Source organism: Engraulis encrasicolus, chromosome 13 (genome assembly GCF_034702125.1).
Source record: "Engraulis encrasicolus isolate BLACKSEA-1 chromosome 13, IST_EnEncr_1.0, whole genome shotgun sequence".
Taxonomy (NCBI): Eukaryota; Metazoa; Chordata; class Actinopteri; order Clupeiformes; family Engraulidae; genus Engraulis; species Engraulis encrasicolus.
In genome coordinates, this window is record NC_085869.1 from 25,552,077 (window position 1) to 25,574,888 (window position 22,812).

The window sequence follows — 22,812 nt, forward strand, 5'->3', positions numbered from 1 at the left end:
GAGAGAGAGAGAGAGAGAGACACCCATCCACCCACCCACCAACACACACACACACACCCACACCCAAAAAGTTGTTTAAATCAATTCATCATGAGCATCCCACTGTCATCCCACGGACAAGAAAATGCAGACACACAAACCCTTCATGTCACCCCTGACGTCCCAACCCTCCGCCCCCGGGGCCTCACCTCCTCGTCCTGCAGCTCTGGCGGTCCCAGGTCGATGCTCTTGCGGCCGCCGTCGCGCTTCTTCTTGTTGTTGGGCATCTGCTTCTTGACGTTGCTGCCGTGGCTGAGGCGGCGCACGGGGCTGGTGAGCCACTTCTTCAGCGTGTTGCCGGAGCGCTTGGGGCCCGTGCCCGGCGAGCTGCTGTGCATGGAGCTGAGGGACGGCTGCGGCTGCAGCGTCGCCACCGACTCCGTCTTGCCGCCCGACTCCGACACCGAGTAGTTCTCTGGCAAAGGTAAATAGAAACGGACATAAGTCATATTACAGAACATATCCGTTTGCATCAATCATTCTATCAGTCAAACTCGGACGCCGTGTAGTTCTCTAGGAAAGTAGAAGATCAGAAGTTATATTACGTGACGCATCAGCTTTAGCATCACAACAGCCACTACTGCTCATCACTGTGTTACTCGTGGATGGTCAGCTTTGTCACACTATTTTTGCTCATTGAAAAAAAACACAACAGCAATATGGAAGTGCACGGAGAACTGCACGGAGGTTACACATTGTAGTTTGCTGGAAAGAAACACCAACAGATCACCAACAAGGTCATTTGTCGACAATGGGGTTATTTCACGTGAAATCAGACACTTTGGGACCCGACTGACACTGATTTCAATCATACTTGCTGTGCCTGTTTAGTAGCAAGGTAGCACCCCAGAACTGCATTTGTGTGAATCTGACACCAATATTAAGGGAGAAACAGATTAGCGAAAGTTTACATATGAGGGTAGGACACTATGCATTCAGCCTTGATTATATCAGTCAGTGTAAATCACAAAAATATGTCCGTGGTGTTATTTGAAAGCTCTTTTCTGGCTTTTTTCTTTTCTGTCTGATTTCAAAGTGTCTGATTTCACGTGAAATGACCCAATGGTCATATCATATGGACTCTGAGAGAAGAGTAGCGACTCAGGAGTGCCCTGTAGTTCTCTGGATGACACTGAGCACTAGCCTAGCCATCCTTGAGCCCTCTTATCAGCCTACACATTTCACTGCCATTTCCTCGACATGAATTGATGTGAGCACGGGTCTCCAATCTCACACAAAGCATCAGCTGCCACGGCTGATCGTTATTTTCTTACTAGCGACAGGTACAGTCATCATGGATGGCTCTTTACACTTGGACCATAAAACAAAAACTTGTGAATGAATACAATAACTGACTCATTTCAATACCTCACTGTCAAATGCCTCAATGCCAGAGTACCACACATGGTGTAGTTATCGGGACGATGAAGGTTATTGTGTTACTTGGGTAGTAGAAAGTGATATGCTGGAGGTACACTGACAATCCAGAGGAATATGAGAATAACATTAACTACAATTTCTCAACATAAACAATTCCACAATCTCAGAAATGCATAACCATGATGATACAGAATGATAACAATCTGGAAAGACAGGTCAAAGAACAGTGATTTCGATATATTATATCCCAATTATACAGTAAAGCACAGTATAATAAAACAATATAATAAGTATTATAAGCTGTAAAATATGAGATTGTGACATGGCGACTTCAAAGGACGGACGGGGCGTGTTTTCATGGTCATTACAAAACACTGGCATACTGAAATCACATGAGCAGAGAATGGAATGCCAACCATCCAGGAGGACCGTGTTACTGTGTTACTCCACTGGCCTCAATGTTTGTGGTGTAAATCTCTTGGTGTTTGCCAAAGTCTTTCTCAATGTGTGAACTGTACCTGACTGACAATCAGGGGGATGAACTTCAGACTCCGCTGACTCAAGTTATCCAGCCCTGCCCACCCTCATGGCCTGTCTTTCACAACTGAGGAACGCTTCTCATTGATTCATAATAGTGTGTGCGTGCGTGCGTGTGTGTGTGTGTGTGTGTGTGTGTGTGTGTGTGTGTGTGTGTGTGTGTGTGTGTGTGTGTGTGTGTGTGTGTGTGTGTGTGTGTGTGTGTGTGTGTGTGTGTGTGTGTGTGTGTGTGTGTGTGTGTGTGTGTGTGTGTGTGTGTGTGTGTGTGTGTGTGTGCACGCGTGCGTGTGTGTCTGTATGTGTGTGCGTGACAGCGAGCATGTTTGCTTGCTTGTGTGTGTGTGTGTGTGTGTACACTTGTGGCAGTCACACAAAGGGACACAAATTCACATGGTGAGGTATGACCGATGATAGATGTAGAGTGCTTACAAAAATGCGGTGCTTGAAACATCTCACTCTTCAGCTTCTCCACAGACACTTGTGAAGTGTTAGTCCATTGGTTTAAGATCACAATTCATAAAAGGTTGGAGCAGGCTTCACCCAAAATTTTGTTCTTCTTTTAAGGGTGCTGACCAAAATATTGTAGAACTGAAAAATGAGAAAAGGTTGCACCATGCATAGGTTTCTTTATTACACATTACTCATTTTTCAGTTTTAAGATCACAATTCCAATCAGGTTATGGCACATTTCCCAACAAATAAAACAATTTAAAAAAAGGTTTTGTATGCAATGTGATGGAGAAGTTCTAAATCATGTGCTTGACAGCAGCTGTTCGGGAGAGGCTGTGGCCAGAGCCTTTTGTCGGTCTGTGTTGTTGACTAATGCGCTCTTGGCCGTGTTTCGCAATTATGAAGATGAACGGCTCCAATTGAAAGCTAAAACAAAGAGACAAACATTGTTTGGATGGCTGCAGAGGGAAGAGGGAACACTCGGCTGTTGTCTGGTCAGTCCTCCACAAATGCCTCACAAACAAACACGATTTTCAACCAACAGAGAGAGAGCTAAATCATCATCTCCCTTGTCTGTGTTGGTGGCGATGGGGCATTTGTCACAATCCTCTAAAAGCTTGTCCTCCTCAAAGCAACATATGCGCAGTAAACATGGCTGACATGATGTCAAACAAGAGTCAAGCGAAACTGAGTGAAGGGCGCATTGTTATCAGTGTTATATTAACTACTGAACCAAACACAGAACAGTTGGGATGCTTTTTTTTCCTGAAACATCTACAGTTTTTGTAGGGAGTAACTCCTGATTCCATGTTTAACACAAATAAATAAGAGGTAGGATACACAGTATCAGTATTTGTCTGTGCCAGAGCTGACCACAAGGCTACCAGTGAAGCAGAACTGACTGATAAACAGAATGAATCGCTCCAACGGAATCTTCATGAGCGTCTGTTTTGATTGGGAAAATCCTCACCGCAAAAATCTGACAACTGCGTAACTGAAACCACCTATTTGCAACCCATTAATTAGGAATGCTGAATGGAGATGTGCTATTGTCATGGAGGATCACAGTCACCAAAATCTGATTTGCCACTAAAGCAGCAGTCATGTTTTAGATTCCCGTCTCCTGCGCTGGCTAATCATTAACACTGACAGCGCGTTTGTTGGAAGATGTTTTGCATGATGAGAGGTGAAAGGGCCGCAGACTTTTTTCAGATTTTTAAACATTTATTTAACCTTTAGTTTACCAGGGAAGTAGACCCGTTGAGATTAAAAATCTCTGTAACACTTTATTTTAGGGATACATCTATTAGCACTAATACATACAATGTTGCCTGCATAAGCAACTTGTAAGGCATGTATTAAGCAAACACTAAAGCCTACTAGGTCCTTACCAAGGTTAAATTGGTCATAAATTCCTTATAGTGCATGAACAAGACAATTTGCGAATACATGCCTAACAAATGTTTGATTTAGCTTTGTACATGCCTTACAAGCTACTTATACAGGCACATTGTATGTATTAGTGCTAATAGATGTATCCCTAAAATAAAGTTTTACCAAAATCTCTTTTACAAGGGCGTCCTGGCCAGGTGGAAGCACAAATTAGACAATTAAAATCTCTGTGCCATTAAAATAACAAATCAAGTAAAACGTTTGACCAAGAGGCAGTGCTCCTGTGCTAGCTGTGGGGATAGCGGGCGGCGGATGAATCATTACAGGAGGCGACCTTGTGGAAGACAATCATGTGGTCAGCGGCCAGCTGGCTCCTCATTTATAAACACATGCACCAGTAACGGCCCTATCAGTACCACAGCCGTGCCTCCCACTTACGGAGTTTGGTAAACAGTGTGACTGTGGTGTGTGTGTGTGTGTGTGTGTGTAGATGTGTGACTGTGTGTGTGTGTGTGTGTGTGTGTGTGTGTGTGTGTGTGTGTGTGTGTGTGTGTGTGTGTGTGTGTGTGTGTGTGTGTGTGTGTGTGACTGTGTGTTTGTGTGGGTGTGTGTGTGTGTGTGTGTCTGCGTGCGGGTGTGTGTGTGTGTGTGTGTCTGCGTGCGTGTGCGTGTGCGTGTGTGTGTGTGCGTGTGTGCGTGTGTGTGTGTGTGTGTGTGTGTGTGTGTGTGTGTGTGTGTGTGTGTGTGTGAGTGAGTGAGTGAGTGAGTGAGTGAGTGAGTGAGTGAGTGAGTGAGTGAGTGAGTGAGTGAGCGAGCGAGCGAGTGAGCGAATGAGAGAGAGAGAGGAGTGAGTGTGTATTTCTGTGAGCCTGTGAGTTGATATGATGAAAAGAAAAGACAGAAAGATGAGTTTGAGAACAGATAATTGAAGTGAAGTGTGAAGAGTGGTCTGCCACTACATTGACCTGCAGCTCTGCCATGTGTGTGATGGATAGTCGGATGAAATGGCTCTTTGATAGCATGAATGTCTGGCTTCATGATGCTTCTCCATGGCCCTTTGTTGGAAGCATCTAGTCTAGTCTATCCCCATTCATTTTAATGGGACATGTGCACTGCACTTATGAGCTGCGACCTGGCTCATTCAAATGCCCCAGTGTTCAAGTCTGTGTCAACGCATCTCTCTCAAGAAGTCTGTTCAAACGTTAGTCCTCTTTCCTTTACTTTACTTTCCTCTCTTCTTTTTGATCTCTTACGCCAATGCTCTTCTCTCCATCTCATTTCTGTTTTAAATGTTGTCTTCTCTCATTTCTCTTATTGGTCTTCTTTTCAGTCAGGTCTGCCTCCCTTTCTCAATTTTCTCGTTTTCAGCTGTATTCCTTCGTCTTTGTCTGTCTGTCTGTGTTTTTGATGTTTATTTCCCATCAGTGGGCATTCCCTGTTGACCCCAATTGACTGCCCACTACCGCTGGGGTGGGTGCGCACTGCACTGCCTCAGGCGTAGGTAGGGTAGTGGCCCTGCTGTTTTTGGTGGTGGTGGTGGTGGCACACATGATTGCCCCCGTAATGGCCCTCTGATAGGAGAGCGGTGCGTAAGACTGGCCTCCGCTGACGGCAGCAGCAGCTATGGTGGTGGTGGTGGTGGTGGTGGTAGTGGGAGTGGTGTTGGTAGTGATGATGGTTGTTATTGTGGTGGTGGAGAGGGTGCAGCCAGCTAGCTATCTGAAGATCACAGTGAATAACAAGCCGTTTGGTCATGTGTGGCCGTGTGCGGGGGGCCCATTGCCCATTAGCCACATGGCCACACTGTGTACACACATGGCTAACGCAGTGCAGCACAGCGCAGCGTAGGCACTAAGCTCCCGCTAAAACATGCTCATTACACCCACCTCAGTGCACTAATGAGACGCCGGGAGAGACGGAGGGGTGCGGAGAGATGGAAAAATGGGTGAGAGAGAGAGAGAGAGAGAGAGAGGGGAAGGGAGAGAGCAAGGAGAGAGAGGGAGAGAGCAAGGAGAGAGAGAGAGAGAGAGAGAGAGAGAGAGAGAGAGAGAGAGAGAGAGAGAGAGAGAGAGAGAGAGCAAGGAGAGAGAGAGAGAGAGAGAGAGAGAGAGAGAGAGAGAGAGAGAGAGAGAAAGAGAGAGGGAGGGAGGGAGAAGGGGGACAAAAACAAAGTCAGGGAGACACAAGTAGAAGGGGATACTGATGCTGAAAGACACAGAGAGTCACAGATCATGTTCCTGTTTGTGAGCATGCCGTAACGTTACATTACTCACTTCCTAATGATGACACAACCAGAAATCTGCCAACACGCATCATACGTCTTCTTGCCCTAAAACACAACTAGCAGTTCTGTTTTATATCCCCATGGAGAGTACTCTCTTCCCTCTAGCAGGGGAAATTGGCAACACTGAAACTAGAGTAGTCAGCTTCCAGTATAAGCCATCATCGGTTAAAACATGTGGTATTGCCTTTTCAGGAAACCCTACATCCTTGGGTGGTGGGTGTCTGGTTTTAAAAAGGCCTGATGTTAACCATGGGGCCAAGTAATAAAAGATGCAAACCCAAGCGGTCCAAAGTTCAAATTCAACTACAGGCAGCACCACTCTGCCTCGTGTTTATGGCACAGCATGGCTGTGTTTGGATCAACAGTGGGGGGTTAAAAAGGTCTTACATTTCGAAGAATGCCATGAAAGCCATTCACATGATGGCAGCTGGTCGCAAAAGAAAGAAAACATCCAAGGCGCACCATAACTGATATCCATTGAGTTTAACGGCAGCCCAGTATCAGTCGCTATAATTCCACTAATATTCGGCCAATTAACAGCACTCATGTGGGTCAACAACAGCACGTCTCAGTGGCCTTGGAGATGAACACACACTCTCCTGTGACCAGGCAACCGGAGTAGAGTAGTGGTAAAAATGCCAGAGATTGTTTCTGTTGAGGGTCGGCGGTGACCTAGCAACATTTGCTGCATTGAGAGCAGGCGCAGGCTCTTTGCCTCGAGGATATATTGTGGAAGCTGTTCTGGGCACAGAGGAGCACACAGGCGGAGGATCACAGATCAGGAATAAAAGCTTGAGGACTGGAAGGAGCAGAGGGTGTTGAAAAAAGAGACTTCAGCTTGACTTGAGTCTCGGTGAAGAAATTTCTCAAAGGGTCCTTGAAAGTTTCTCCACAGAGTGGGGTCGGGGTGGGGTGGGGAGGGGGGAAAGACACTTTTGTTTCTAAAGCACTTCATTGTTTGACCCAAGGTTGGGTTCAAAAAAAAAGATAAAATGTTTGTCAAAAATGAGAAGTTGGAAGTAGATAAATGTAGATAGTTAAGATGAAAACAGATACAGGGATTCAGCACAGTAAATGGTGTGGTGTTAATTCAACACTTAGAGAGTTCATTTAAGTCCAAATGATGCCAAATCAACTCTCTAAGTGTTAAATGAGCACTGCAGAATTTACTGTGAGGGATTACTCCAGTGCAAACAGAGGGATTTATCTAGTGTCCATGCATCCTGCACTGCCCATCCTCCTCAGCACTTCTCACCAACTCCAACAAACTCAAAGAAATACACATGGAGAAACAAATAGGCTGATAAGCATAAGCTATAATCTTTCCATTGAGGATAGATTATGATGATTGAACAGTGAATGTGACAACTAGTGTGTTTGGCTGTACGGAGAAGCTTGGAGCTTTTATGGGTGTTCAGTAAGATACTGATACAGTATTTACAAGAGGCCCGTGATCATAAACCATCACTTGTATGTAAGTCTGCAATTGTAGAAAAAAAACATCCTAAACAAATGTCTCAAAGGATGATCCAGGCAACTCCAAGTAAATAAATGAGGAAGTGAATTAAACAGCCATTATTAACTTATGGTTAAAGTATGATTAAAAGAGCCCTTTTGGTTCTTTTTTACTTGGAGTTGCCTGGATTATCCTTTTTTGTTGAATTGGACCCCCTTCATCCAAGAGCACCTGATATACTTGAGAAGACGCTGAGACTTGTTGAGCTACCAGACATCTTTTGTTAAAATCGTACCATACAAAAAAGATGTCAGTGATGCCATGTGCCAGTGCCACACCAGAGCCTTGTTCCATCCAACTCATCCAAAAGTAGAAAGCTGTACATTATTTGCATGCCAGGCTTCGACGAAGAACACGTACCATCGTTTCATTTCCTGAAACTCACTTGTCTGACCCCTGGCAAAGATACAGCTCCGGTGAATCAGACTTCCACTTACTGTTTGTCATTTTCTCTTATCTCACCACTTTGCGCATAACTGACAAACCTATCGCAATGTAACTGAGAAGCTGTTGTCTGTCTGTCTGTACGGGAAACCTGCAATCTGTCACCACGGTATGGCGGTGACGGTTTTATGGCAACCGGCCAGATGGTGAGTTTGGGAGGCTGAAAATGTTGCAAGGCAGCATTCCATATATATCTGAAGATGCCACACACGCACGCACGCACACGCACACGCGCGCACACACGCACACGCGCGCACACACACACACACACACACACACGCACGCACGCACGCACGCACGCACGCACGCACGCACGCACGGACGCACGCACGCACGCACACACACACACAGACATACAGACAGACACAGAAACACACGCGCGCACGCACGCACGCACACGCACGCACGCACGCACACGCACGCACGCACACAAAGTCCCAGTGAATGTTGGATGTGCTAATGCTACAGTATATTCTGGTTGGAATGAGGAATCACCTTTTTCTGGGGCATGATGGCGGGAAAAAAATAAATCGCCTCCTGATTTCCAAACAACCCCCCTTCCTTCTCTTCTCCAAACCATCCCTTAAGAGCCATCTTCAAAGAGGGTGTTATAATGCACAAGATGAAAGCGGATTTGGGGCTAATTTGGTCTTCAAAGGCTTCGCAGCATCGCAACAAAGTAGTCCTGCTTTTTGACAGTAAACAAGGATTATGAGGCGCATGTAATACCTTGTTATAAGCCTCGTTAACCCCACCCAGGTTTAATGTCCACATCATTACTCCTCAATCATAACCCCCGTCCATCCCAATGACAGACATATGCCACAGCTGACATAAGCACTCAGCCGAAAGAAATACCTGGTTCAGGTGTCCCCATATTAATTACTGTTAAGGGGTCAGTGAACACATCATGGCCTGACTGTCAGATTGTATTTCCTCCCACTAATCCAATAGGTCAACTAAGAGGTCGACCGGCATGTGAAGGCTCTCATTGGGCCCCCTCCTGACCATGACTTTCTCTCTTTGTCCCTTATACGCACAGCGACGCTCACTTCCTGTGTTAATGGATAATACGAGAGCACTCTAGGTCATATCAGCACGAGGAGATACGGAGAGGCACTCCACCCTCACATGAACGCCGCCCGTCACCCCTTCCCCACTGGAGGAGTACGCTAGCTAGACAAATACTGTGTGCGAATACAATGTCCGAAAATGTGTATTGACAGCACAGCCCCTTAAATTAGTAAATAATTGATTCGAGTGCCGAAATGCTTGGGCTGCCATGCTCTGCCATCATTTTACAGTGTGGGCAGAAGATTCTGGAAACGTGCCCCATCGGAAAGCAATACACTGTAAACAAACAGAGCCGCCACAACAGAGTAACCGAGTGGAATTGTGGTTGTGCCATGACGACTGATAGTGAAGACAACAAAACTGTCACCAAGAAACAAAACAAAAAAACACACAGCAACTGAATAATCTTTGACCGTGAACACATATACAGTATCCACAGCTAAACAAAACAATCACAGTACAATCCCATCAGAGCTCTGTGAAGTCTCTCATGCCCTGGCTGACTGGCTCACACGATCAGATCAGTCAGCATAATCCCTCTTCATACAAAGATTAAGAAAGAACAACACAAGCGCTGGCTTAAAAAAAAGTGAAAGAAACCCATTTTTTCCCCCCCAAGAAAGCTCTACAATCCGTTCTCCTGGCTGGGCGAGTGGGCAGGCGGGTCACTGCCAGACGTGAACCCGGCAGGCAGCATGTGTGCCGGCCAGTCGAGCGAGCTCGTTAGCAGCAGTGGCGGTAGCAGTAGTAGTACAAACGCACCTGCAACATGGCAACAACAGCAGCAGCAGCAGCACTTTGCAGCGATCCAACCGCAACAGGAACGCAGGTGCCTCCCAGTCATCCTGCTCGCCCAGTCCAGCTCAGCTCAGCCACTCATGGCCCGGAGTCGGGTAGCGGTGTGAGACTAGGCATCCAGATCCAGGTACCAAACAGACCGACTCTTCACACGAAGACACCACCAGAGACTTGTGATACAGAGAGAGACTTGAGAGAGGGAGGCTGGCTTTGCGGAGGAGAGCCTTCTCTTGTACAACACAAGGAGGAGAGTCATGAATGGCTTGGATGAGTGAGCCTTTTGACCAGCCAGTCCAGACGACACTCTTTCTCTCTCTTTCCAAGTTCAGGCGATACTACTCTACTCCGCATGTAGAGGAGAGGGAGGGGGGAGGAGCGAGGGAGGGGAGGGGAGGGGACATGGAGGAGGAGTGGCAGTCACACACACACACGCAGACATACAGTCACACACACACACACACACACACACACACACACACACACACACACACACACACACACACACACACACACACACACACGCAGACATACAGTCACACACACAAAACCACTCACACACCCTCTCACGCTCTCACTTACTAACTCCAGCACTTGTCGCACACACTGAGCGGATTAGAGGGAAAGAGAAAGAAAGAAATGTGTGTGAGTGAAACGAAAGGGTGAAGAAAGGGTGAGAGAGAGAAAGAAAGAGAGAGAGAGACAGAGAGACAGAGAAAGAGAGCATAATACGAGAGCGAGAGAGAGTGAGAGAGAGAGAGAGAGAGAGAGATAGAAAAAGAGAGAGAGATAGAAAGAGAAAGAGAGCATAATACGAGAGCGAGAAAAAGAGGGAAAAGCAGAGGGAGGCAGAGTGGGCAAAAAACACAGCGAGGAGAAGGATAGAGCGAGACAGCACGAATCATGTTTCACCACCGCCTCTCCTCCACAAAGCCACTACTGAATTGTGCAGCCTGACCTTAAGACACAACTCGCACATTGTGCAGGAGGAGAGAGCAGCCCGCACGGGTCACCAAACAGGCGGCGTTGTGCCTCCTTACTGGGATCTTTCAGTACATGTAAATCAAATGCACATATTTGGCTTGTGCTACAACTCAATCATCACTTCACGATACTGGGTGAGTGCAAAAAAAAGGGCCGTGAGTGCTCACACAGAGACGGCAAAGAGGGTTGAAAGCTTCGTGCAAAAACTTCAACCACGCTATCAGCAAAGGAATCTTGTGAGTTGGCACATTCTTCTCTCTTGCTCTCTCTTTTGCTCTCTTTCCTTCTCTCTCTCTCTCTCTCTCTCTCTCTCTCTCTCGTCAAAGGCTAACCTGAAAGTGCACCTGCCGAAACTCGAAATTCCAATCACTTTAGCTGCAGGAATGCTTCCTCTTTCTCTGCGATGAGATAAGACGACTTATCTAAACTATCCAGTCAGACCGCTTCAAGCCAATGTCGGCTGGTGGCAAAGGAGACAGAGAAGTGTCACTCTCAAGCTGTGATGATGAGAGTTCCTTGGAGATTGGGGCTTGACCTCAACTCATTTTCTTTTTTTTTGGTATATTTAATTTTTGGGGCTTTTTCAGCCTTTATTTTTATTGTGACAAGACAGTTGAGAGAGACCGGAAGCAAGTGGGGGAGAGAGAGATGGGGGAGGTCCAGCAAATGACCTCGGGCCAGAATTGAACCCAGATCTCTGGTGTAGCGGTCGAGTGCCCAGCCAATTTATCCACGGCTCATGGCAGAGGCACACAGCATGTTTTTTTTTGTTTTGTTTTTTTTAAAGATATTTTTGGTCTTTTACGACCTTATTGATGATAGGACAATCTGAGAGGTGGACAGGAAGCGAATGGGGAGAGAGATGGGGAGGGGATGGCAAAGGACCCGGGCCGGGAATCGAACCCAGGTTGGCCGCATGGCATACGAGTACCCTACCGGTTGGCCATCGCAGGGCCTCTTGGCACACAGCATGTTTACCTCAAAGAGCTCGGCCCTGTAGAAGACGATGTTTATCACAACATGCAAACCCACAAAATAAAAGTTTTTAAAAGTAAAAGTTTGACACGAAGTGTGTCTTTGAAAGATTTTTTGAGGTCGAGTTGGGGTCAAACCAAATCTCTAAACCAGTACAGTAATGTCCTTGATTCAAACGAGCACCTGCTTGAAAAGACAAGTGAAGAAGCACTCCTGACCACCAACTATATTCGGCATTTGAATTTCAGACCTACTGAGACAAATAACTGGTCCCGTCCACGACCTTGAACACCTTGAACTGCAGTCCATCTGGTGTGTGAGTATGGAGCTTTGAAACCCAGAGGAGATGAACAGCGACCGGGCGAGCACAGCTAGTGTCAAGGCGAGGATGGAGGCAGGTAGCCCAGATAGACTAAACAGAAAACACAGCGGAGCCGCGGACAGCCCTGTCCTAGTTTTCAGTCCAATGAAGCAAGGCGTGATCAGTATACTGACTGCACAGTTTGAGAGCGGAGCTCAGTCTTTCTTCTTAGACAAACTTATATCGTCATTGAGAATATACTGTTATGAATTTCACAGTACTACTGAAGTTTCACACCATGACTATTTTTATAGATTTATTAGAGTTAGTGCGAGCACAACCCACACTTCATGCACTACATTTCATACTGACTACGTTGGGTTTAAAGTGAAAGTGAAAGTTCTAACCAGTATCCTAAATAAACACAAAATATCAGCCGCAAAGAAAAGCTTGCTAACTGTCTGCGTTATCAGTTACTATCTGCATTTCCATACTGAATAAGTCAAGAGACAGTGTGTGGCTCTGCTGTTGTACATTCTACTGTGGGAAGAATATATTCTCCCACTTCAAGGGCTCTCTAGGTGGAGAATCCTTATGGGATAAGCTAATTGGGTGTACCAAAATACGCCTTTCAAGCACAGTGCAAAAATCTGCATACCAACAGAATATTTACTGTATGATCGGAAACTTCAGGATTTGAAACAAGTCTTTTTCGGAAGTAGCTAGTTGTGATCTGTGTCATGTGCTTTCTAGTGACTAGACAATTTCACAGAAACAGGAATGGGTAGATGTGTCCTGGGATTCCCCATTTCCAAAAGCCAGCAATGCAGTCGTTTAGAGTTAATGAGTGAACACCACCAACAAGGCCCCTTTCATTAGAAACAAGCCCATTTCTTATGAGTGCGGATGACCAGGGAGGATGGCAAAATGTGAAAAGCATGTGACATCACATGGATGGAGAGATTTCATGTTATTGGAGCAAAATTGATAAAATCCAGGAAAATGATTTTGCATTGCTCAGGCGTAACATACAGTGATGTGGAAAAAAAACGTCTATTTCATTTTACAGGTATTTATACAGACTTTTCCCTCCGCATGACATCCACAGACCTCCAAACCACCATGCTGTTTAACCATGTATGATAAATACTGCCAATAACTCTCACTGACGCCAGGGTCATTCCAGGTGAAATCAGACACTTTGGGGCCCGACTGGCACAGATTTTAATGGAACTGGCTGTGCCTTTTTAGTGACAGGGTAGAACCCAAGAACTGTAATGGCAAGCATCTACTTCCAATATTAAGGGAGCAGCAGACTCTAAACGTAATTTGTTGTCAATTATGTGTCAATGACAATGAAAAAGCTCTTGATCTTCACTAAAAAAGTCTAAAATAGGTGGGAGGTACACCATACATTTATCCTCTACTATCAAAGGTCATTAAAATGTGAATGTTTGATTTCACTGGAATGAACCACCATACTTCTTTCAGAACTAAAATTCTCAGTATTCGTCTCAGCAGACAGCGCAGGGAAGGATGTTCCAAACCCAAGCCCCTCAGAACAAAGGAGGTGTGTGTGTGTGGGGGGGGGGGTGGTCGTAGAAAGAGGAAGTTCCCATGGACAATAGAGAGGGTGGTCTATCAGACACCCCGCCACACATGTCACACACAATGACCGGACACCTCCCCACATGGCTTATCACTCAGTCCTGGACAGTTAAACCCCAATGACCCCTTGACACACCCCCTGTACAAGACACTCTATCTAAGACTCGAGACTACGTACGTACATAAAGACTCATGTCATCCAGGAACATTCGGGAGTATACTGACAGGTTTATTTGTCTGTAGTGAGAACTGAAAATAAGTTTGAGAAACTGTAGCTAAATTGTTGGTTTATTTCTCTATAGTGAGAACAGTTAAATTGTGGATGCAACGTGGAGGGATCACTGGCTAAAAGATAATCTGCCAACAACACTTTGTGGTACAGAGCATGCTTGTGACTGTAATAACATGGGTGCATGAGCCAACGCAAGCAGGAGCAGAGGGCTGTCTCCATTAGCCGCCTCATCAATGCTCCCGAGACGAGTGCTTGCGTTTTGCAGGGTTGAGTGGAGTGGCTCTCACCATTACGGGGGGTGGCGAGCTGCAAACCAGGCATTTAGACAGACAGGCATTTATTTTTAAAAATCCCTCCTCTTTTCATCAACTCTCACTGCCTGCCTGAGCGAGTGGCTGAGAGCACTTGGTGAGAAGCCAGCAAAATGTCAAGAGCTTTTCAAGAGCATAGGGGCTTGCTCCTCTTCGTCAGAGAACCCTCATCCTCACTACACTGGTAGATTTGCAGAATGCTGCCATCTACAGGGCAATGCAGAGACCAACTTTTGTCTGCATTGAGTAGAGTAGAGTAGAGTAGACTAGAGTAGAGAAGAGTTGAACAGCCCAATAACAAGGTGTTTTAACTACATTTGGTTAAACTTAAAAATATCCAACCAAGGACTTATTGATGAATTAATTCATTGAAAAACAACATTTCCAAACCCAGTGTCAGATTCTGGTGAGCTCATTCTAGCCACAAGCAACTGCTCAGTAGACTAGTAAACTAAGTTGGTAGACAAACCTGTCTAGTGGCAAAAAATATTTTTTGCCTGGCTAGTTGGTCTAGCCCAGGACCCCGTTTCTCGAAAGCATTGTTGCTAACCAGCTGGTAACTAGATTTCCGATGGGAAAGTACATTGCAAACAAGCAAGTTCCTAACTTAGTTAGCATCAATTTGGCAGGTCAGTGGAGACAGCAGAATAGCTATCTTGTTGTCATCTTGTTGGCCAAAGCAGTGCAGAGGCAATTTGAACAATAATGATTTGGTCCCACCCAGAGCTACAGTATATGAATGGAGTGATTCCAGACTAATGCTTTCATGTTTCAGTCTGGCTCGCCAGTCTAACTGCTCAGCATAACTGCTGATGAATAACGCAGACGTAGGCTTTGGCCGGGCAGTGGAAACAGCAGAACAGCTATTGCTAATGAAAGTTATTTAATTGGTCATTTTGCAGGTCATTTTGAGGCAATTTCAACCATAATGGTTTGGTCCCACCCACCCACAGCTATATGAATGGAGTGATTCCAGACTAATGCTTTCATTATTGGCGGGGGTTTCAGAAGGGCAGTGGAGACAGCAGAACAGCTATCTTGTTGTCATCTTGTAGGCCAAGGCAGTGCAGAAGCAATTTGAACCATAATGTTTTGGTCCCACCCAGAGTCCTCAACTGTATGCATTGCGTGATTCCAGACCAATATTTTCTTGTTTCAGTCTGGCTCACCAATCTAACTGCTCAGCGTAAATGCTGATAAATAATACACGCCTATTGAACTCTTTAAATCTATTTGCTTTATTATGACTAGGGATGGCGAAAATTGAAAAAACTCTTAACCGGTTACTGAGACTCATTAACCGGTGGTTAACCGGTAATCTTAAATTATACAACGTTCGCGTGCCTGATATGCACAGCACTGATTTTTTTCATTTTTATTTTCCACGCAAGTCTTTTTTTTGCTGCGCAGACAGGACCTGCCATGTCCAGCCACTGTTGCCAGATGGAAAATGCTGAATTATCATACTAAAACCTCAAAATTATCGTTTTTTGGGAGGAAATTATTATTATAATTATTATTATTATTACAACCGGTTAACCGGTGGCAGAAAATTTTAACCGGTTAAAGTTGATCTGGTCGATTATCGGTTAACCGGTTACCGGTTAACATCCCTAATTATGACCAGTAATTACGTCTGGCTCAGCAAGATGAGCAGCTGGTAAGATACCAAGAACTAAACATCAAACCCATTCAAAGACTAATAAAGGCATTAAGTGCATATTGATCGGCAATGTTCAGATGATGGTGATGAGCAGTCCTAAGCAATCCAGAAAACAGGGTTCATTTCCACACACTGCTAGACTTCAATCGACTGGATATTTGTTCTGGTGAACAAGGTGTTTTGCTGCCGCTTCATAGGGTTCAGTAGTTAAAGAGAGAAAAAAACACGCACATCCGTCTCAAAAAGATTGGGTGCAGGACCAGCAAAAATAGCATGAAAAAACTGAAAGAAAAGTCTGCGACACTAAGCTCCCGTTGCTCTTTTTTTAATGTGACGTTTCGGGCAGCATGCCCTTCAGCATGCTGCCCGAAACGTCACATTAAAAAAAGAGCTGCGGGAGCTTAGTGTCGCAGACGGGAGCAACGGGAGCTTGGTGTCGCGGACTTTTCTTTCAGTTGCCTCATAGGGTTCACTCATCACTTTTTCAGGTTCACGGGTCAATGACGTTTTTTTTGGGATCAGACGTCAGGTGGTACAACCACAGCTTATGGCCATAGCAATTGGTAATTAACCCATTGTGTCCTGGAGCAACATATACGCTGCATTAAAGGACCAGTTCAGTCAATTTCAGTATGCAGTTGTAATGCTCACTCACACTACCCTGGACTTGTCAGTACCTGAGATTTTTTTTCTTCTTCTTCTTCAGCCTTTTCCGAGATCCTGCTCATTGTAATGGGGGCAGCGCTTGGTTTACATTTCAAAAAAACATTCTTATTTATTCCCAAAAGCATCCAAAAGGTTTTACAACATCATCAGACAACTAGCAAACAGTGGTACGTTTTGGGAAAATATTTGGAGTGGGCCTATGTTTTTTTTTTTTTAAATGTAAACAAACGCTGCCCCCATTAGAATAGCTCATATCTCGGAAAGGGCTGAGCCGAAAAATGTGGCATCACCGGGTACTGACAAGTCAAGGGTAGCATGAGCAATACAACAGCATATTGAAATTGACCAAACTGGTCTTTTAAGGTTCTTGAGATTTGAGCTATTTCATTTAAAATGTGGGTATGTTGGAGCTGAATGAACACATTCTAATGCAAAATGAAGGTTGTTCTAGCTTTTAAATGCAACTTATTTCATGTTTTTATGTGCTTTAGAGGCCGCGATATTTAGGTTTTAATAGGGAGAGGGCACCTTTTCCCAAAAAGGGCTTAGGCTAAAATGGGTTAATGCAATGCAATGAATAAGCTTTTTAGAGAATCCACTTAAAAAACAGAAAGAAACCCCAATTGCTATGGTTGCACCTCCCTGCCGTGTGCTACTACTAAAACGTCATTGACCTGTAACTCATCAACCAGTACCAAAGATTGCCTTTCAACCATCTCTGCTCTTACCTTTGCCGGCCGGGAAGAAGCACTCCATCTCCACGCTGCTGCGCGAGTGCGAGATGCAGAGCGCACTGCTGGGCACCAGGCCCTCTAGTGGCGGGGTGCGGTCGGTGGTGCGCACCAGGCACCAGCCGGGACGGTCACTCGGCCTCTCCAGGAGCTCCACGGTCTGGCCCGTCGCGATGCTCATCTCGCTGGCGCAGCTCGCCGCGTAGTCCTGTAGGACCACGGTCAGCTCGCAGCCTCCGGAGAGCTGGATAGGTGGGAAAAAAGCAGAGGAGGACAAGAAGAGAGAAGGTGAGTGGGGTGTAACAAAAGCATGCACACACAAGGATCCAGTCATCAGGCAAAGGTATCCCTCTTAAACAGTGGTGGCTTTTCTGAACAAACACCCCCCTTGACCTCATCATCATAAGCCTGCCAACACCCCCACCCGTTAGTATTAAAAAATAAAATGGACTAATGCCCCCATATGGAAACTAAGCACCAACCACTCTCAGCTGTATCCTTCTCAAGGCCCCCTAGAGCTCTTTAACGCCCCCACTGAGAGACACTACTCTAAAACCTGACCATTTTAATTGCCGAATACAAAACACATATTCGTTTCACTGAATGCTTGAGCTGCATCTTGTCATTTCGTCCCCCATGCCAAGAGATTAGAGTGAGTTTACAACACCTGCATAAAATGTCTAAAGTGTCAACTGCCTTAGGCGCCACATAAGCTTCTCATGCAAATCTGCTGATAATCTCTCTCTCTCTCTCTCTCTCTCTCTCTCTCTCACTCACTCTCTCTCTCTCTCTCTCTCTCTCTCTCTCTCTCTCTCTCTCTCTCTCTCTCTCTCTCTCTCTCTCTCTCTCTCTCTCTCTCTCTCTCTCTCTCTCTCTCATATTTGTATACATGCATAGTATATGCAATTTGCAAAAATGCAAGCAAGCAAACTCAGAAACTAACAAAGAGTTTGGATTAACTTTTGCATAGTGACTAATGACTACGAGTTCATGTGAACTGTCAGTGTCATCCTGGATACGGGAAACAAACGTCACTACGTGACCACATTTGGGGAAGTGTCAGGAAAAGTCCCTTTCGCTTGCGCTGAGTTGGATTATGCAACATTTCAGGGAACATAAAACCCTTTGTGTGAATAGCACAGAAATGAAAACCACAAACACATTTGTACAGGAAAAGCTTTCTTTCTGGGTGGTCACAGAGACAGTTGATACATTGTTGTAATATTATGTTTGTTAGTTAGTTTGTTTGTTTGCATCCATTCATTCACTCACTCACTCATTTGAACATCACAGCTCAAGGGATAGACCTCCAAATGTTCTGGTTTCGCTTGAGACTCCACATAACTCTCCCTTTATACAGTGTCCTCTCTGCCATGCTTCTTTATGATGTGTGATTCCACAGGCTCTGTTCTTATGAAGCAGATGTTCAATTTTTACTTTCTAAACCTGGGCCCTCTTGGAAAGCTTGACACAGCACATGTACAGATAAATTTAGTCTACGCTGTGTCTGATAGAAATGCAAGACAAGAGGTTATAATTCATACTAAGTCTCTCTCTCTCTCCCTCTCTCCCTCTCTCTCTCTCTCTCTCTCTCTCTCTCTCTCTCTCTCTCTCTCTCTCTCTCTCTCTCTCTCTCTCTCTCTCTCTCTCTCTCTCTCTCTCTCTCTCTCTCTCTCTCTCTCTCTCTCTCTCTCTCTCTCTCTCTCTCTCTCTCGTCACAAATCAGGCCCACACCATTTCCCTCTCCTCCTGCTAGTATATCCAGAGAAGACACAGTCATGTCCAGTGGGGAGACAGTGTGCCTTTTAGCAGAGCCATTTGAGACTGCAGCACAAACACCATTTAGAGCTGTTAGGGGCAGGGCCACGGACAGCTGTGGCTGGGCCCAGGACAATGACATCTGAAAGGGCCCTCATTTAATACATGCAATTTAATGATAAACCAATTATGGGGCCCCCATTTTCCTGTGCCTGGGACAGGTGACCCCTTTGTCCCCCCCCCCGCCGGCTTCCCTGGTTAAGGGTCAGAGTTTAAAAAAAATCTTCACAGAAAAAGAAGAGCTTCCAGGGACACAGTGAGGTGCAAGAGGATGGAAGAGAAAGGGTATTCCGAAGAGAATGTGTGAAACAGTGGAGGAAGTGTGAAAAGCAGGACTAGAAAGAGTGATCCCGAAGGGGGAGAGGCTTGGAAAAGTGAAGTGAGCTCACACTAGAGAAGGACTCGAGTAATCGAATGCAAAATTGGGTAAGGCTGAATTGCAAAAGGGAGAACTGAAGTTCGAGGCCGGGTGCCAGGGGTTAAACTGTGGAGGATGACCCCACAGCAGGACTGTAAGCTCCCCCATGGTCCATCCTCTCAGACCACCCACCAAGTGATTGTCCCGCTCTGAAACAGCCTTACAACCTGGCTCCACTACAGTGGAAGCCTGGTCTTCCCCAAAGTATCTTGGTTCTATTACATGATTTAAAAAAAAAAAGAAAAGAAGATCAACAACATCCATCTATCCTCTTTCTATCTCTACCCCGCACGCCTCTATTTATGTCTCAGTAGATCTATCCATCTCTTTCTTCCCAACCTGATCTCGCCATACGGGACCTTGCTTTTGGCTCCCCCTGCATCCAGAAAACACAGCTGGTGTGTTAAATTAAAGTGCTAGCTTTGAAACAATATATTCAGTGTGTAAACATAAGGCCTCATTATACAAAAGATGTCCACAGATAATTGATGTTGACAATATTCTCCTCAGAAACAGTTTAGGAGGTGGAGGAACAAGTCATGCTGAAAAACCTCTCTCAGTCTTCCTGGTGCACTGCATTATGGGATACGAGTTGATTTTCTCCGCTTGAAAAGCCAGAGCCACGGGAGACAGACATTAAAAGCAGATTTTGTTTCTAGAAAGAGTCGGTAGAGTTTTGTTGGGTCAGAGGAAAGGGCAATTATGAGTCGCGTGGATAGCCCTGAGCCTTTCACAGGTAAACAAGCACAGTTTGAAAATGGAGCTTCCCCTGACCATTTATTTTTGTTCTTTTCTGTAAACAAACCAAAATGGTGTGTTGTTTTTCTTGTTCGACAGTCTCTGCCAACTTGTCAGATGTTTTCCTAATAGTGCTATCCTAGTTTTTCACAGCATTTATTCTTTGACTGCCCTCGTTTCTGTGTGTGCGCGCCAGATTACATAACTTCACGAATGTCTCGCTCATTAAAACGGCAAACTCTCAGACATGGGCGCACTCGACTGTCAATTTTATGGCTGCAAACGCCATGTAGTCTGTTGGTATTCAAAGGATAGTCGTCAAAATGGGCTAACAAGACCCAGTGAATGAGTAAGGAGAGGAGAGACAAAAGAGAATGTGGGAGAAATGAGAGAGAGGAATGAGACATGTGTGTGAAGTTGTGTGAGACAGACAAAAAGAGGGTGAGACAGGGGACTGGTGGGTGAGACCGCAGAGAGGTGTGTGAAGCAACAGAGAGGTGAGTGAGTGAGACAGAGGTGAGTATGAGACATAAGAGTTGGGAGAGGTAGAGGGACAGACATGCGAGGCAGGAGAGGGGAAAGTGAGACAGACAGAGCAGAGATATGAGACAGTGCAGAGGTGAGAGTGAGACATGGGAGTGGTTGAGAGAGTGGAGAAGTGAGCTGTGAGACAGGAGAGATGGCTGAGGTAGAGGAGAGGTGTCTGTGCATGTGGGTCAAAGACGTGCAAAATGGCATTGTCATTCAGTGTAACGGATGCCTTCTTCTGACTGTAACAGTAAAAAACATGACTCTTTTTATTTATTTATTGCTACAGGGTATTCATGAAAGCCTCGGCTGTCATCCATTCACTTGAAACAATTTAAAAATCATGTTTTTTTTGCAGTTACAGTCGGCGAAAGGTGTCCGTAACACTGAATGACAAAGACGTCTTTGACCCACGTGATGGGAGAAATGGGTGAGACAGCAGAGGAAGGTGAGATAGTCAAGAGGTGAGTGTGAGCCATTGAAGTGGGTGAGACAGGAGGAAAGATGTGTGTGAGACAGAGGAAAGGTGTGTGTGAGACAGAGGAGATTTGAGACTCAGACAAAGTGAGTGAGAGTGGACAGATGAGTGTGAGCCATTGAAGCGGGTGAGACAGAGGAGAGGTGTGTGTGTGAGACAGGAGAGAGGTGCTTGTGAGACAGGAGAGAGGTGTGTGTGTGAGACAGGAGAGAGGTGTGTGTGTGAGACAGGAGAGAGGAGTGTGTGAGAGACAGGAGAGAGGAGTGTGTGAGACAGGAGGGAGGTGCTTGTGAGACAGGAGAGAGGAGTGTGTGAGACAGGAGAGAGGTGTGTGTGTGAGACAGGAGAGAGGAGTGTGTGAGACAGGAGAGAGGTGTGTGTGTGAGACAGGAGAGAGGAGTGTGTGAGACAGGAGAGAGGTGTGCAGGCGGTGACCTGTGTGTGAGACAGGAGGGAGATGGTTGTGAGACAGGAGAGAGGTGTGTGTGTGAGACAGGAGAGAGGTGTGTGTGTGAGACAGAGGAGAGGTGCTTGTGAGACAGGAGAGAGGAGTGTGTGAGACAGGAGAGAGGTGTGTGTGTGAGACAGGAGGGAGATGGTTGTGAGGCAGGGGAGAGGTGCGTCTGAGACAGGAGAGAGATGGTTGTGAGACAGGAGAGAGGTGTGCAGGCGGTGACCTGTGTGTGAGACAGGAGGGAGATGGTTGTGAGGCAGGGGAGAGGTGCTTGTGAGACAGGAGGGAGATGGTTGTGAGACAGGAGGGAGATGGTTGTGAGACAGGGGAGAGGTGCGTCTGAGACAGGAGAGAGATGGTTGTGAGACAGGGGAGAGGTGTGCAGGCGGTGAGCTGTGTGTGTGTGTGTACTCCCAGCTGGGGAAGCCATCAGGGCTGGTGGTGGTTGAGACGAGACGAGGCGCCGCTGCCTAGGGCCTTCTCCCTCCCCAGCACCTGCTTCCACTTACTACTCTAGTCCACCATGACGTCATTATGTTTACTCCCCAGGGAAGAGGGAAGATGGAAGGAGGGAGGGAGGGAGAGAGAGAGAGAGAGAGAGAGAGAGAGAGAGAGAGAGAGAGAGAGAGAGAGAGAGAGAGACAGACAGGCAGACAGAATTTGAGACAGACAGGCAGACAGAATTAGAGAGAGTGATAGAGTGAGCAAGGATTAAATGCTGACATGCACACACGCACACACGCACGCACGCACGCACGCACGCACGCACGCACGCACGCAGGCAGGCACGCACGCACGCACGCACGCACGCACGCACACACGCACGCAAGCACGCAGGCAGGCACGCTCCTCCATCAAGCAAGCACCTCAAACTCAAAATAAAGAAAAAAAATCGTGGGGAACGCTAAGTCTTAACTACATGCTAATGAGGAGAGCTAAGTCTTAACTGCACCATGATGTGTACTTTCACATCTAAGCACTGTGCATTATATTAGC

At 46.0% G+C, this 22,812-nt stretch overlaps 1 protein-coding gene across 1 annotated transcript in view; it reads right to left on the bottom strand.

Moving 5' to 3' along the window:
- Positions 1-22,812, bottom strand: part of kalrna (kalirin RhoGEF kinase a) — a 329,205-nt gene that overhangs the window by 15,351 nt on the left and 291,042 nt on the right. The window contains exons 36-37 of the mRNA XM_063213586.1: positions 17,380-17,626; positions 189-454 (exon numbers count right to left, since the gene is read on the bottom strand). Coding sequence (XP_063069656.1) covers positions 189-454; positions 17,380-17,626 — 513 coding nt within the window. The remainder of the gene's footprint in view (positions 1-188; positions 455-17,379; positions 17,627-22,812) is intronic.